The sequence below is a fragment of the Lactuca sativa genome, chromosome 3 (assembly GCF_002870075.4).
Source record: "Lactuca sativa cultivar Salinas chromosome 3, Lsat_Salinas_v11, whole genome shotgun sequence".
NCBI lineage: Eukaryota > Viridiplantae > Streptophyta > Magnoliopsida > Asterales > Asteraceae > Lactuca > Lactuca sativa.
In genome coordinates this window covers 12,028,896-12,046,933 of record NC_056625.2, presented here as the reverse complement: position 1 = coordinate 12,046,933, position 18,038 = coordinate 12,028,896, and the positions used below count along the sequence as shown (strand labels likewise).

Sequence of the window (18,038 nt, the reverse complement as noted above, 5' to 3'; positions counted from 1 at the left end):
ATGTTTACTTGCCAAAAGGGCTTGAGTGATCTTGAACTTTTCAAGCCTTCGAACTTGTGGGTTAGGGAGAATAATTGGAGGAGGAGGAGGAATTGAAGTATGATCTCTTGTTCCTCGATCGAATCGTGGAATATCATCTTCATGTGGAAAGCTTGTTCCACGGGATTTGGGAAGACCATAGTTGTCGAACTTTGACGTCTACAAAACGGGAGAAAACAAATTCAAGTTAGTTGATTGATTGAGTCCTTAGTAAATCACCCAAATGAGTTACTAAGGCTAGGACCAACACAATATTCTACAACTCGGGAGAGGGATGCCGTAACCCTAATTGCAGAATATTTGAAGGTAAGTGAATGACGATTCACTAATTTCCACCACGAAAAACGAAAAAGAATTTAAGTTTTAAATCTATGAAAACTCCTAGATCCTTTGAGATTCATTGAACTTTCAACGGCATGTTTAAATCTCGATATGCCCCTCTTGTTTGTGACTAGGATGCCGAGGATCACAAAGCGGGTGTGAATAACCATGCAAACTTACATGGTGCCCTCACATGTTACAGTCATCTATTCGATGTGCCGGTAAACCACACACGCTCCACCGAACAATGACAAATATTGAGTCACCCTTTGCTACCTTCACTTAGAACCATTTAGTGTGTCGGTAAACCACACACGCTCCACTAACGTCTTCGCAAGGGGACAAAGTGTAATTTCATGGAATTGCATCAATTCACTTTTGCCTAACTAACTAAGATTGGGAATTTTATGAAAACATTTAGTTACTTTAATAATTCATTATACTTATAATGGAAGGTTTCGTCCTATCCTACCCGTTCGGCTAACGACCCTCCACTAGTCAAGAGTGCGGTGGGTAAAAGTGGATACCCATTCAATCGTCATTTTATAGGCAATTTCCTTAAACACCCCTTATAGACCAGCTTCGTGAATGAGGCCTACTAACGGTAAGACTGACTTTTACTCATTCATATATATATATAATGTTAGACTTTTAATGTTATATATAGTATAGGGTGTGTTTTACACTCCAATAGTCCATACTTTCCATTAAGACATCATTTAAGACTTATAACTTATGCATGGAGTCCAGACCATCATCAAGATGTCACATTTACGCATCTAACAAGCTCAAGGAGCTCAGATCTATATATTCTAGTCTCTGGAGTTGCTCAACTCACAAGAGAACGTCCAAAAGCTAAAAAGGGACTCCATAACAAAACCCTAGCTAGCTCAATATAATGAAAAGGATGACAAGGTTATGACTTTATACCTCCAGAAGTTCCTCAAGATGTTCTAGATGCAGGATATAGAAGGTCAATGACACCGAAAGATTATACACCGCTTTCTCCTTGAATGCTCTCTAAAATGGCCACCAACACACCTCTAAGCTCAAACCACACTCACATGGAAATATGAGGTTAAGGGACGATGTGAGGCTATGGAGGCTCGTTAGGGTTTAGTCAAAATGACCTAATGATGCTTAAATAGGTGTCAAGTCCAAAAATTAGGGTTTTGACCATCAGTCACGTACGCCATGCATACCCCATGATACACCCCGTGTAGTGCTAACCCTCTACGATCAACCATCCATAGTACACTAAGCGTACTCCTGGAGTACGCCCTGCGTACTGAGGGACCATTATGCACTAACTTATATTTCAAGGGTATAAAGGGTAATTACATGATTTGGAGTGTTACATTATAATAAAGAACATTCTTTTTATATGATTTCTATATCATTTTATATTATTTTAAGTTGTTACATTTTCAGCTAGTTTTTACAAAATTTTATTTTTTTATCAGCAAATAATTAAGTTTTCAGTTAGTCTATCGAACAACTTAAATCATAATTATATCAAAACTTTTTTATAAATAACGTCAACGTAATTTTAGATCATAGTGGACCAATAAAAATATTACTATATAGGAATCTCAAAAACATTTAGGGTTTTTATGTAACTGTTAACCTATATGCCTTTAAAATAACTTAAGTTCATTAAGATTTGTAAGATATATGTAGAGTCTTATATTAACTCTGCAAAAGGACTATTATGGAGAGAAAGAGAGAAAGGGGATTCCTACATGTGTTTTTATATATATATATATATATATATATATATATATATATATATATATATATATATATATATATATATATATATATATATATATATATATATATATATATATGAAAAAGTGACTATATATTACAACCTCACCCAAATTTAGGTATTAAACCTCATAAAACTACGTCATTTTATTAGTTAAAGAATACAATTAGGGGATTCATGATTAACACTAGACGTTGCAGATTCAATGGTGAAGAAATAATTTTGATAGGGAAGCAAATATGTTAATTATCTTTGACCTTCGTGATGGTAGAGAACAGTAATGTTCACTGATGTAAAGTAATAACGATAATGAGGGAAAGAAAACAAGGATGGTTAAACGATACTAGAGGAAAGAAATGTAATGGGGAATTGTATATTTACCAAATGAAAACTCGATCGGGTATACTTACTAAGATAAAATTGCATAATTTAGAGGTTTAGTACCTAAGCTTATGAGGGACTGGAATATATATTCTCTATCTCCATATATATATATATATATATATATATATATATATATATATATATATATATATATATATATATATATATATATATATATATATGAGACATAAATGATCGGGTCACACTGATGTAGGTTACATTATATGTGAAGTCCCAGATTGTCTTTGCAAAAAGGTCATTTTAAAGAGATGCAGCACTGAAATATATCACTTATAGAATCGTATCGTACGGATATGAAATACGCTACACCCTCTTTCAAAAACGGAGGATTAATGAAGATAGACAAAAGATATATCAAACCACATATATGAGATACATGTAAAGACATAATGTCCTTAGAGGAACAAACAACTATCATTAGAGTGGATAGTATGAGTTTTCCTTTAAAAAAATATTGTAAACAATGCAGCAGTTAATAAACATATATGTACTACTTTTTCCTTTTGATTTATTTCCTTTTAAATAACCAATGGACGTTAGGCCAGTTTCATGACTAACATGAAGAGGTAAATAGAAAACAAATCAGAGCAAGTCAAATCTATTGTATTGATCTACTTTATTTCATCGTATTTTTGTTTTCCATTATATTATAAAAAGGGCAAAATATTACAAGATAGACCATGTGCCAAACCTTTTTGTCAATGTGTACGATTGTTTAGAATGTGTACAATCGAGCCCTCCTATTGGTTTACGTTTAGCCCATGGAAATTGACAAATGAGACAAAACGCCCCCTCGAAAAATTCGGGCCACATTGCGTCCTAACTTCGTGTGTATTATTTTTCGTCACTTCCTTATCATGGACCATTGATAACTTTTCCATATAACTCTCCTTTCTTTTTTAATTTTTTTTTTCAAAAGATGATTACCACATGATAATGTCGGTTTTTGTTTGCTTTTGCATTGGAAGAAAAGTGTCTATGACATGAGAATCACCAAATCAATTATGAGAAGGCGTAAGGGAAGTCCCTTTGAGAGGTTGTGTAGACGACGTGTATCTGACACACATGGACAAAGATTTTCCAGATGTACTCTCTACCTTTGTATAGGCAAAAAAGTCTTGTCCTTAATGAAGGGGGTTGAAAGACATGCATCATTGCTTGGATGATTGGTTTGAATGAGTTAAGTGTTCGATAATTGGTTTGGCATTCCAGATGTCTCCTCTTTTGATTGAAAACAAATTAGCAAAAACAGAAGGGAAACTAATATCACCAATTAGCAAAAACTAAATGAGAACGAAATCACCAATAAGCAATCAAATTGCTAATACGAGGTAGTCATAAGTCATAACATTATAAAGGATAATTAATGGTTTATGATAAATTATTGTCTCAGTAATAATGAAATATATTTTTGAAGGAGATAATCATAAGTCATACCATTATAAAGGATTATTATTAAAAAAACAAGTCTATGTCCGTTTAAATAAGTCTTAAACAAACAACATTGTATAACTTTAGTTAAGAAGTCAATTAGTTAATTAAGTCACAAATAAACACGATGTTAAGGCTTTTTCAATGTAACACTAAATTCTATCTTTAAACACAATGGTGCATCTTCAGAATCATTTCATTTCCCACTCTATGATATAAATAAATAGTATCACATAGAATTTAGTGTTACATTATCTTTTTACACCAAAATAGTATAGAATTCTTCATGTGTTACTTACTCACTCAAATTTAATATTCATTTCATTTCCCATCCTCTTGCTGTGAGAGAATAAACATGGTGAAATATTGATGGGAAAATGACTTAGGAGGGTAACTACCTCTTATCCGTGTTCATATATTGGCAACCTTTTCTTTTTTGTACGTAATAAAGCAACTAACTTGCTTTAACTGTTTAAATTACACCAATATTATCGGCTAATACCTGTTTTAACCAGTAACTCAAAGGGAAAATGACTTAGAAGGGTAACTACCTCTTATCCGTGTTCACATAGTGGCAACTTCTTCTTTTTTGTACATAAGAAAGCAACTAATTTGTTTTAACTGTGTAACATCCCAAAAATCATGACCAAAAATTTCGTTTTTAATTTAATACTAAAACCATAATTGTCAGACCATTAGTTTAATACTCCGGCATTGTGCCCCGCCGGGTATCAGGCCTTGCCTGGCATCGAGCCCCGCTCGGTATACAAATTTGTCTCTCTTAAGCCCCGCCTGTCTCCGGGCCCTGCCCGCTAAACACATACAATCATATAACATGCTAACACATAAAGAAACATACTCTGCTAATAATGAGATACGAAACCTTGTCCATACTCAGCTAGTGATGAGATACAGGACCTCACCCACACTCACCTCCCTACCAGGCACATAGACCCATTCACACTGTGAGGAGACTCACCCACAATGCCAGCCTATGTAGTCTATGAGTAGGAAGACCCGGGGGTTAGCCCTAGGCATTGTATGCTAGTATGTGATTTCAGACCTAGGTCTGATGTCGAGCGGGTGCCCGAGGAATGTTTGCATGTTAGATTATACTTGTTTTCTGTGTGATATTTGTATGTGCCTGGTAGGGAGGTGAGTGTGAGCGAGGTCTCGTATCTCATCACTAGCTGAGTATGGACGAGGTTCTGTATCTCATTATTAGCAGAGTATGTTTCTTAGGAGAGGGATACAGTAAAGTATGTTTCTTTATGTGTTAGCATGTTATATGATTGTATGTATTTAGCGGGCGGGGCCCGGAGAGATGTGGGGCCTAAGAGAGACAGATCTGTATACCGAGCGGGGATCGATGCCAGGCGAGGTCTGATGTCGGGCCGGGCCCGATGCCAAAGTATTAAATTAATGGTTTGACAATTATGGTTTTAGTATTAAATTAAAAACGAAACTTTTTGTCATGATTTTTGGGATGTTACACAGTTTAAACAAGTTAGTTGCTTTCTTATATACAAAAAAAAAAAAAAAAAAAAAAAAAAAAAAAAAAAAAAGTTGTCAATATGTGAACACGGATAAGAGGTAGTTACCCTCCTAAGTCATTTTCCTTTTGAGTTGCCGGTTAAAATAGGTATTAACCGGTAATATTGGTCTAATTTAAACAGTTAAAACAAGTTAGTTGTTTTCTTATGTACAAAAAATAAAAAGTTGCCAATATGTGAACACGGATAAAAGGTAGTTACCCTCCTAAGTCATTTTTCCCAATATTGATAGATATGTTTTGTTAAAAATAACCGTCAACAAAATATGAAATTTTCAATAATTATTTAGCCGACAATATTTTATATTAATTAAGTATTAATAAGATGCCATCAATCATAAACACAACCATGTAAATGCACATTTATATTTAAAACATATTTACTAATATTTATGTTAGTCGCTTGAGGTATAAATTTTGGCCGTGAGCCTTATAAACTTGTCAAAATTTGGAACCGATACCCACCGGATACCTATTAACTCTATTTTAAAGTTTTTAATTTTCAGTGACTAAGAGTTCAGCGTCTTATTTGTTTTGGTAAATAGCTAAAATGATGTTAATGAAAAGTCTTTTCATCTTCTCTTTTATATACATTGGTATTTCATTCTTTTTCAACTTTTATCCGACATAGGATGATTGGAAAACCCAAGTCTAAAAAATAATTTATGAACTAGGGTTTGGTCCTCGCGTTGCCATGGAAGATCCGGTATGTTAAAAATACAGTTTGACACCATATATACCATGGAGACGATTAAATCATATAAAATGGAACACAAAAATATCAAAATAAAATATGGATACAAACAATTGACTTGAAAGTGTATCTTTAAGAAATTAATAAAAAAAAAGGATTATTAAAAAATTATATAAAGGACCAAATTATAATATATAAAATACTAATAATTTAACTTTAAAATTATAAGGGGTGAAAACTGTTAAATAAAAATTAAGTAAGGAGAAAATATATAAATATATATAAATTTTAAAATTATAAGGATAAAAATTGTTTCTTCAAAATTAGTTTATATGTATAAAATATAAAAACAAATAAATGTAAAAGGAGGAAATGAAAAAAGAACCGAAAGTATGGAAACTTAGAAAATGATTTTGGTCACGTGGAATGAATATATATATATATATATATATATATATATATATATATATATATATATATATATATATATATATATATATATATATATATATATATATAAACTTAGAAAATGATTTTGGTCACGTGGAATGAATATATAATGGTCATGGCCGGCTTTATGTAGAGGTTTTTTAAGTTATGGCTAAGGCCCCCAATTCTAAGAGGCCCCATATTTTCTAAAATCTAAAAGTTTAGCCCATTAAAAAATCCAATCCGGTAACCACAAAATAAATGAAGCGGAAGAATAAATCAACGATCATTGCATTCATAAAACTGAAACAACATTGCATTCTTCTACCGATTCTATTTTCTGCAACATATTCATCTCATTTGTTTTTTATTTCTGAGTATAGTAAAGGTCAAAAAGCCCCAAATTTTTTGTTTGGTTAGAGCCCCTAAAATGTTTGAGCCGTCCATGATAATGATCTTGTGTTATAGTGAAGAAACTCAAAAGCTCTTCTACATAAATTCAATGAAATCTTTTGGGCTTACTAAAAACTACCTTTTTGGGAATTTCAAATGGTTAAACAAAAATTAAATAAAAAAAATTAAAGCATGTAACAAATATGGGAAAGAATTCATGTAGGTTCTGGTTCTAGGATCAGTTCCATAAAATTTGGCAAGGTTACTTGTTGATGTACATTCCTAATAATTAATATTAACAAAAAAGATACAAATAAATGTCGTAAAAAAAGCTCGATCGTGAGCCTTATAAAACTTGTGGAGGGAAAGGGGTATCCAGCTAATTGCATTTTAAAGTTTTAGATTTCAATAACTAAGACCTATTTCATCCCATTTCTTTGTTTTTAGGTATAGAGATAAAGTGGCATTGGTGAAAAGCTGTTGCATTTTAATTTTTTAGATTTCAATAACTAAGAACTATTCGATATAGAATTTGTGAAAAACTGAAGTATAAAAAGTAAGTATTCGATATAGAGTTTGTGAAAAAACTGAAGTATAAGAATTAATTCATATTATATCACCTCAAAAGAGAACAACGAGATCAAAAGCTCCTCTCTATTTAGATTAACGAAACCTTCTATGTATACTCAAAAACTAATTTCTTGTTTTTTTTTCAAATGTTTTAATAACAATTAGTTATATGTTTTAAAAACAACTAACCATTATTGGAACCGATTCTACATTTTTTAGGATCTGTAGTAAAAACCAAAGAAACGTAGTCACCAATTGTGAAAATAATTCCAACATCTATAAACAGTTGGTTTGGATTCCATTAAATATTTGTATTAGCAACATTTTTTTCATTTACAACTATATTAAAAGGGATATATACAGTAAAGTCTCAATATTTTCATCGATTTGACAAGAAAGTCCTAAATTTTATTTTTTTGACAGTAAAGTCCAAATTACCGGCAGCTTTTGACACTTTTACCCTTTTTTCCCGGTTATCCGGTAATTAGGATTTTTTTGTCAAAAAATAAAGTTTAGGACTTTCTTGTCAAATCGTCAATTAGGACTTTACTGTCAAAAAAATAAAGTTTAGGACTTTTTTGTCAAATCGTTGAAAATATTGGGACTTTAGTGTATATATAACTTTTTTTGGTTAGAAATTTAATGTATGATACTCTTTAAGCAAAAGAGTTATTGAAACCTTCACTAATCTGCTAGATCGTATTGAAATCCTTAACGTTTTGCTTCTTGTTAAATCGTTTTTTTAATCTCAAGAAACCGACATTGAAAAAAGTTGAGATAATCAAGAAAGAAAGAAAGAAAGAACCAGGGTAGTGTTGACTTTTTGCAACTCCAAAAATGGAGAAATAAGAAACCAAAAAAAAAACGAAATTGCCATTCTTTCCTTTTTCCACATTCACACCCTTTTGACTAGACATGTGGTGTTTGTGTTTGTATAAAGCCAGGGCAATTTCGTTATTTTAGGTTTCTAATTTCTCCATTTTTGAGACTGCAAAAAGTCAACACAACCCTGGTTCTTTCTTTCTTTCTTGATTATCTCAATTTTTTTCAATGTCTGTTTGTTGAGATTAAAAAAACGATTTATCAAGAAGCAAACGTAAAGGATTTCAATAGGATCTAGCTGATTAGAGAAGGTTTCAATAACTCTTATGCTTAAAGAGTATCATACCATTAAATTTCTAACCAAAAAAATTATATATACACTAAAGTCCCAATATTTTCAACGATTTGACAAAAAAGTCATAAACTTTATTTTCTTGACAGTAAAGTCCTAATTGACGATTTGACAAGAAAGTCCTAAACTTTATTTTGTTGACAAAAAAAGTCCTAATTACCGGCTAACCGGGAAAAAAGGGTAAAAGTGTCAAAAACTGCCGGTAATTTGGACTTTACTGTCAAAAAAATAAAGTTTAGGACTTTCTTGTCAAATCGATGAAAATATTGGGACTTTACTATATATATCCCATATTAAAAAGTATACATTGGTTATGTGTTTTACTTGATTATGTATTGTGTTTTCCATTATTAAAAAGGATTATATGCAAGGTTCTAAATGGCGTGAGGCGTGGCGTGGCGGCATGGTCAAGCCTCAAGCTTAACAAGTCATGGCGTTTTTCAAGGCGTGATGTAAGGCGGCGATTTTGTATTAATTTAAAATTATATTACCACATAAATATAAATTTATATTAAATATAACTACTTTTTATAAGTGTTAGATCAATAACTAGTAACAAAAATTTAACGAAAACCACAATACTTGTATCTCCGATTAGAAAAGACATAACAAAGAGCAAAAAACCGTGTCTCAAACGAAAAAACACGCGCCATAACACGTCATAACGCGCCATGGCGCGCAATATCACGTCTTGTCACGCGCCACGCCTAACAGCAACGTTATGAGGCTTTTCGTAACGGCGGAGCCACGCCTCACGCCATGACGCGCCTTGGCGCGTGCCATGGCGCACCTTTTAGAACACTGATTATATGTTTAAATAAGTTTGAAACATGAAATTTTGAATTTGATATAAATCATAATGTCAACTTAATTTATAATATAATACTATAAGTAACAAATGTTACATATAAAATAACCCGAAAATACATAACAATCGAAATTGAAACATTAAATGGGGTGTTTGGGGTTTATTATTTTTGGTGTTTATTGATTTATTATGGTTTGACATCAAAAATAAAAATTCTAAGTTTTGATATAAAGATTTCATAAACATTTTGTTGACTTAAATAATGAGTTTTTGATAAATTATTTAATAAATCTAATTACACACATGAAGGCCCTTTGTTATATACTAAAAATTAACTTATCAACTAGTTAAGTTTTACTACCTTATAAGCTAAACAAATTGTTTTTTAAAAAATTATTTTGACAATAGATAAACTAATAAACACTTTTATTAAAAAGAATAAGTTGTTTTTAAAAAAAAAAAAAACAAGGTTCTAAATAACGTTAAGCGGTGATTTAGGAGCAATGTTAAACTTCAAACTTCCGTATCATGTCGTTTGGAAGGCGTGACGTAAAACGACAATTTTATACTAATAATTCTATATATAGTTTCTATTATTATTCATTTGTATCTACATATCAAACTTAAAACAACATTTTGTTAAAATAGAAGCCTTAAAGCAATAACAAGTTTTTTAGTAAACACCCCCTAAATCTTACAAGAAGTTTAACACCAACAATATAGTATTTTACCGTTGAAATGATTTTACCCTAAATCAAATTCAATGTAAAAAAAAGGGTTTTGACTTTTGAGAATGGATTTGACTTTTGAGATGCTTACGATGTATCCTTTTAACTTCTAACTTATCTATCCATTCATCACTTAACAAGAAAGCTTATCACCTTCGTATATATCATTTATCCATACAGCCCTTAAACAAGAAAACACGCCTTAGTTACAACCCATTAAGAACCCCCATAAAAGCACCCTAAGTGATGAACTTTAGCAACATTTCTAGCTTTCTATCTCAACTTTGTCAAGGGAGAGAGACCAATTCACAAAACATAATCGAAATAGTCTCTTCTATATTTATATATAGAGTATAGGCAACCGTTCAAAGCTCCATCACTTTTTGTAAACCACACCTCTATCACTCATCTGTTCTCTCTTCTAGAAGCTTCCATCCATTGATGGACACGTCATCATTCTCTTTAACCCCCCATCTCTCTGTCTCTCTCTTGGGTGATGATTGGCGGTGACCTGTGATTTTTGGGTACCTGTACCTCTCACCAATTCTCTCTCTCTTCTCTAGCCCGTCTTGGAAGGTCACGAAACCTAGTGTCAGTTCCATTAGTATAAGGTTTAGGGTTTCCTCTCCCATGGAAGTCCATACCTTCCACTGGACCATAACCATCTTCCTCATCATACTCATTATTATGTTTCAAAGGCCTACTACCCATTTCATTCCGTTTAACAAACCCACCCCGCCTATACCCATGATGATGATCCATCACATCAGAAAATCTTCCAGGATGCCCAGATCTGTAATTCTCATTCTGTTTTGTTTTTCTTGAAGAATCATAAAAACTTAACCTCTCCCCAATTGGTGGAGGAGGTGATCTGTTAAAAACAGTAGTTCGCTGTTTGTATTTCACCCATCTGGTATCCGGAGGCAAGTTGTTGTTATTATTATTATTATTATTATTATTATTATTATTATATCCTCCATCTACTCCTTCAAAACGGAAATCGGGTGATCTCGGCCTTCGAATTCTAGGCGATCTACTACGAGTACATGATCTTGGAGGAGATGTAGAATCAGAATGGTGATGCACACACGGATGATTCTGATTCTGATTCTGATTCAGATTCTCTCTCCTTTCTGTTGGAGAATAGCACCGCCGTTTAAAACTATGTGAATATTCCAACGGTTCATTGTATCCGTCGTTTGCAGGTCCACTGTAACGTACCCCGGGGCCCCCGCCCCTCGGATTATATCTCAAAGATCTTCCCCGGCCCACGAAGCGTGTGTCGCCAGCTGGACGTAATCCCAAACGCGCACGGAAATCATCTTCCTCTCGGTTTCCTACTAATCTGGTTCTGAAAGATTGACGATACGGAGCACCGGGTCGGATGATGACATCATCGTTTTGACAAACTTCGTTTGTTGTTAAAGTGTCGACATCGCGGAAGAAAGGCAAAGGCGGTTCCCGGTTGTCTCTTCCTGGGGAACGATTCCATGTTGCACCTCCACGGTTACCAGCACGGACATGCGGAGAGTATTTTCTGTTATTACCTCGTCTAAAGGATGATGATCTTACTAACCCTGCTTCTCTACATCTTGAAGCCGAATCATCACCTCCATTGTTTGAACTGTGCGCATTGAACGGAAGAAAAATATTAAAAAAAAAAAAAAAGATACTATTATATAACTTTGGTTCTTGAAATGAATTGTAGTAATAGTAGTACCTGTAGTGGCCTTGCATCCGGAATCTACTACCTCTGTTAATAAAGGCATCACGTGTTGATGTTTCTCTTTTATTATACAACTTTATACTTGGCAAGTCTTTCATCTTGGCACCATTGTAATCCTCAGATCCTGATACATTCATCTTCCATTGATCTGATTCACTTTCATCCTTCATGCCAACTTGTCTTGTATTTGTCTCGTTTGGTTCAGGAGAATTAGATACTTGTTCTGCCAAAACTACACTGGAAATGGAAATTTCATCGGTTCCCTTTTGAGAGGAGGCCATATCAGTGTTGGATCTTATTCTTGAAGAGCTTTCTGGTGCTACACATTGGGAATTGTGTTCATGTTCGTTTTCGTTTTCTCTATTGTCGGTGTCACCCTCCGATCCGGATCCTTCCCATGTCTGTATGCTTGATTCCCCCCTCACCTCTCCATCTTCAAATTGAGAATCATATCCAACTGACAACTCCTCTACATTATCAACCTCACTTCCTTGAATGTCACTAGGAAAATTCTCAATACCATTGTCCACACCCACCTGGCATGCCTCTTTCTTATTATAGCTTACAGATGGTGGAGTTGATGCTGACTTTTCAGGTTTGACTTGAAGAGCATCAGAACAAGGTTGATCTTCTGGTAACACTGATGATTGTATGGCAAGAAGTGAACCAATGGCAGACTGGTTTATTGCTTTGTAAGCATCTTGGGGAGTCCTTGGACTCCCTTTGTCAATCAAATTCTCCATGGTCATACAATTGCTAGTAATTAATCTTTTGACCTTAGTTTTATCATCTTCTTCAAAACTAGTTCCACTTTGATGAACTTCATTTTCTAGAGAGGCCACAGTGACAAGTGATAAATTAAGATTCTCATTCTCGGTTGTTTGTAGTGGAGTAGTAATAGCATGATTCACATTACTCCCTGAAACAACGTTTTCTTCTTCTTCTTCTTCCAAGGGACGTGAGTTTATGGAAGGATTAAAACCCAGGGGTAGAGAATAGTCCAATGAAAAGCCTGTGTTAGCAGTCATAGGAAATACCAAATCATTACCATTCTTGTGATTCACATTCACGTGGTTTTTGGAAATGTCACATGTTGGATGCTCCACTTTGACAATACTAGGAACAGCATTATTGGAAATATCAAGATTTTGAGCGTGCAAGGATTTTATATTGTTGACTGTAGCATGAGGAGAAGCCCTGGGAATAACACTAGTAAACAACAGTTTGTTGATATTTTTACTGTTTGGTTTGCGTTCTTCTGATTCTTTTTCATGAATTGTATGAGGTAAACTTCTCAAGTTAGTTAAACTTTTATTGACTAAGTTTTCAGATGCACTTCCAGATACCTGTTCTTGCTTACAAACTTTAGAATTTCCTTCCTTACAGGTGTTGTTTCCCTCAGGGAATGTTGTTTGTATGTTGTGGTCACATTCTGGTGATTCTTCCCATGCCATTACAGTATTCAAGTCCCAGTTTAATCTCTCATCACAAACAGCAGACTTCTGCCCCTGACTTATTACTTGATTGTCTGGGGTGGAATTATCCACTCTAGCCTTGTCTGGAGAAGAACAATCACCATCTTTAAATGGAACTGTTGATGTATGTAATCCAGTTTCTTTAACAGAAATATTAGGCAAGTTCACACTGTTTGGTTCAAGTTTTATAGTGGCACGAGCTTCAAGACTCTTTGTCCCATATGAGCCTAAAGAAATGCCACAAATATCATCACCAGATTTTGGAAACTTTTCTCCATGCACTTTATTATCAATACTACCATTTTGACACAGGGAAGCCACTGTCAAAGATTCAGCAGATGGGCAGCTTGCAGCTGGTTTTGGTTGGATCTGCTGATTTGAAGAATCAAGACATGCTGCAGCACTTTCAGGCATATCTGAGGATGCAGTGTTGTTATGAGGTGGAGATGAAGTTTTAAATACAAATCTCCTTTTCTTAATTGGTAAATGTTCAGCCTTCTCACTGAAGCGACATCCAAGAACAGGGACTTCCAACTGCAGTTCAAGGAAACAGGAAAACTATGAAATTTTGGAAAGTAAAGTTTTTTAGCTAAAAGCATCAATATTAACAAGACATCATCTGAACTAACTGGATTAGGTGAGATTCACCTTGTCAGATCCGGAAACAGGCATTTCCAACCCTTTTGAAGACATGGTGAGTAGTAGTTCTCCACCAGCTATATGAAATATATCTGAGTTCCACGGCCTCCTTTATGAAGTCCTATAACCCTTTGAGACCTTTTTCCAAGTCAAGTCACAAGTAAGTAGCCCAGTCTGCAGTCCAGAAGAAAAGAACATCCTTCAAAATGTGGCATAACATCAAAAAAATGCTATAATGGTTCATATTAGGTAATTTCAAAGTCCCACACTATTAGATGTGGGATCTTATTGTTCCAATGGGAAGATATATCGAGTATACAGAAGCTGATTAGGCAGGCATATCCTTCAACATGAAAAACATGGAACTTCTATACATAACCAATTGTTCTAAACCCAATTCATGGAAAAGGATTACAGTGTCAAAAAGTGCATTCAATACAGGGCAGAATAGAATAGTAACACTTGAGAAGAAATAAAAAACCCTAAGAATAAAATACTCAAGAGGGAGAACACCGCACGCTGTTTTGCCCTGTAAATCTGTAACTGTTTCCACTTGGTTTAATCCTTTGAACTAATATCTAAGGATATTAAATACCACAATTACTGAACCTAGATCGTGCTACATCATTAGTAAAGATAGACGAGTAAATGAACATCCCAGTTGAGCAAGAAGATATAATTTCACAACTTGGCTCCCTGAGAACGTAATTGAAGATCCGGCAAAGCTTCGGTGTAACGTCTATGTCATGAACTCGTCGAAATTAACAGATATATAGTAAAACAAAATCTTAACGAAGGCACTCAATGAAGTCTCAGGCACACGGAATTGAAACAGATAAAAACCAAAGCACTGATATTTCTTCAAGCAGAACCATTACCAGTCCCAAACTCGTTCATTGTTCATTCCAGCACTTCGAACCGGACAAGCATCAGTTTCTCGAAGCAAATAACTTCCATTTTATTTCGTTTCAGATCTACCAACTGAATCGATCTAATACCAAAACCATTCGAATCTCAACCACAACATAAACAGACATACATATGTAATACAAAAAGGTAGGGTTTCGGATACCTGGCGGAAAATCAAAATATACAGATCAAACGAGTCTCGTCAATCCAAACTTTGGCGAACTATTACTATTGGAAAAACAAAATTTTGATCATCAGTGATGCACACAATCGAAGCAAAGAATCGCGCAATCGAGTGGCCTATCGATGAAGGAATGAGGCTTATCGCTGTATATATACAGCGATTATGCTCGTATTCACTAATCACCACGTCATGCTCCATTGTAATATCTTGACGGTTTTGTCCTTGGTTCTTTCTAAAACTACGGTTCACCCTCCCCAACTAATAAATTGAGTTTCTTCGTCATTAATCATCAGTCAAACGAAATAAATGATAAAGATCTAGAAAAAGTATCTTTGATTGTGAAGATTTCCTAAAATATGCTTTGGTTATATAAATTGTCTTCCACAAAAACATACAATTAAATGTTACGAGACTATAAAATTAATTAATAGAAAATAACCATAATTTTGTTTTTTTCCATAAAATAACTAAAAAAAATCATAATAATCACATTTTTAACAATTTATCATTTGCGAAAATCTAGCTGATATGCGATTCTTCTTCTTCTTCTTTTTTTTAGATTTTTGCACGTCACCTTATAATTGTGAGAACCATAAGAGTCTAATGATTGTTATAAAGTTTGTATGAAAATTTTATTTTTTTTTTCATAATTTTCACCGAATAACCTATTTTGAAACAAAAAATATATGACTTCCTGACATTCAAATTATGAGCGTAATATGTCAATGGATAAACCTTGTTATGAAAAAAACACAATTAATTTTTTTTAATTAAAACGAAGTTCGTATTTAAAAGTTATGAAAGATCGAGTTGAGTTTTTTTATATTTTACACCGAATAGCCTACTTTGGAGCTAAAAGATTATGACGTCCCATCATCAAATTTTAGAGTTCAATATGTCCATAGATTTCCCTTGTTACAAATAACACGATGAAGAATAATCAGCTTAACCAGAGTTCACAAAAAAGAGTTCTAAATGTTTGAAGTTAACACAAAAAATGAGATTTTCGCTAGTTACCATATGCGAAAATTTCAAGGTCAACTATGCAAATCATGGCTTTTTAGTCATTTTTCGAATTTTTGGCTATTTTTTAGGAAAAGGACCTTGAAAAAATTGGCTATTATGATCATTTTCTTTAAAAGTAACGGTGTATTTATCGAAAATATTGAAATTCCCCGGCATAAATCTTAATCTGAATATTGGATCAAGAAACTCTAAAAATTGCAGAAGAAATGTAAACTACTAAAAATAAAATATAAAGATAGTATATATTTTAGACTAAATAAAAATACATTAATGTGGGTGCTCAAGCATCTAACGTCTAATAAATATAAATATAAAAAACATTTAATAGTATATCATTCTTCAAACTAAAATGAAAAGGGTTAATAACTTAGGAGGTGATAAGGTTTTAATTTTGTTCATATTAGGTTTTTAAGGTTTTTTTATACATATTACATCAACATGGTTGTTATATAACCGTTTAAAAAAGATAATAAGCTTTTAATTTTATACATATTAGGTCTCTAAGGTCTTTTTTATAAATATTGCACCAACATGGTGACGGGTAATAAGGTTTTAATTTTGTCCACATTAGGTCCATATTTTTAATATTTTTATCATTTCATCTAAATCTTTTACAATTTATATTAGTATCTAGTTAGATGGCTTTATCATTTCATCTTCTCATTTTAGTCGTCTATTCACCACAATCACGGTTTCAATTGAAATGTTACATAACAATTGTCATTTTAACAACACACACACACAAAAAAAAAAAAAAAAAAAAAAAAAAAAAAAAAAAAAAAAACCTAATAATAATAATAATAATAATCAGTGTTAATGATTAAGGCTATGTTTTGCGCGCCACAACTAGCTGATAAGGTGGTTTATTTTTTCGATCTTTTTTAAGTTGTCATGTTTGGCAAGCCAAAAAATTAGCTTATAAACTAGTGTTTTAAAAAGCTACTTAGATTAGTTTTTTAAAAGTTTTTTTTTTAATTTTCCAGATATACCCATTAATTAATTAAGAAAATATAGCTTTTTAAATGTCCTTTTATGTCATTATATAAATTTCTAATAGCTTATAAGTCAGTGGAGGAGCCAAGATCAAAATAAGAGAGTATCCCCGACAAGTAACGGGGTATCCCCGATAAGAAAATATATTTAATCCATTTTGCATCTCAGAATCGATAGTACTTTGCTGTTTTTGAGATAGTTTTTTCTCCATATTCATCATCACCTACAACAATAGCTAAAAAATGTTAGCTCAGCTACTTTGTATGCCTGTTTACAATTCTGCTTTGTATGCCTGTTTACAATTCTGGTTTGTCATATAAATCATTTGTGTAATCCATTGTATCTCTCTGTGTCCATATTGCTCTGTAAACTGTATTCTGATGGGTTTGTATGCTTTAAAGATACTGATATGTAGTAATTTAATGAATTGGATGACTAACATGTTAAGTATGTGATAAAAGCAAACGATATTTTTAAGATATTGATATGCATAATTAACGTATAATTAACGTATATGTATAATGGTAAGGTCATTAAAAAAATTGAATTTCAGTATGCTAGAATACATACCATTATGCTCTTTTTTTTCTAGGGGTATATAAGTCTTTTAAACGTAATCATATGTTTACATTGCATTAGCATAATGGTGTGAATTACAATTATAACCACCAGATGTTAAATATCGTTTTTCAGATTTATCTTCGAAATTATACGATTTCATCGAATGATGATGATCATGCATGGTTCTTCTGTTTTATCATAAATCCTGTC

At 33.1% G+C, this 18,038-nt stretch overlaps 1 protein-coding gene across 2 annotated transcripts; it reads right to left on the bottom strand.

Moving 5' to 3' along the window:
• Positions 1 to 10,410: 10,410 nt before the first annotated feature.
• LOC111886469 (uncharacterized) lies at positions 10,411 to 15,453 on the bottom strand. 2 transcript variants are annotated; one of them, XM_023882710.3, is made up of 5 exons: positions 15,228 to 15,453; positions 15,034 to 15,146; positions 14,165 to 14,329; positions 12,036 to 14,050; positions 10,411 to 11,939 (listed from the first exon to the last, which is right to left on the bottom strand). In XM_023882710.3, the coding sequence occupies exons 3-5, from the start codon at positions 14,207 to 14,209 to the stop codon at positions 10,853 to 10,855; spliced, it is 3,147 nt and encodes a 1,048-aa protein (XP_023738478.1). In that variant the 5' UTR covers positions 14,210 to 14,329; positions 15,034 to 15,146; positions 15,228 to 15,453; the 3' UTR covers positions 10,411 to 10,852. The 2 variants fall into 2 exon arrangements, with proteins under 2 accessions (XP_023738478.1, XP_023738479.1); XM_023882711.3 differs by lacking the exon at positions 15,034 to 15,146.
• Between the last annotated feature and the right edge of the window lie 2,585 nt (positions 15,454 to 18,038).

Excerpts from the sequence above, each read along its gene's own strand:
- LOC111886469 (XM_023882710.3), bottom strand. The coding sequence starts at position 14,209 with ATGTCTTCAAAAGGGTTGGAAATGCCTGTTTCCGGATCTGACAAG. Across the intron at positions 14,051-14,164 it reads CTGTTTCCGGATCTGACAAG|TTGGAAGTCCCTGTTCTTGG; the intron begins GTGAATCTCACC and ends CTTGAACTGCAG. Across the intron at positions 11,940-12,035 it reads CGGATGCAAGGCCACTACAG|TTCAAACAATGGAGGTGATG; the intron begins GTACTACTATTA and ends CAATGCGCACAG.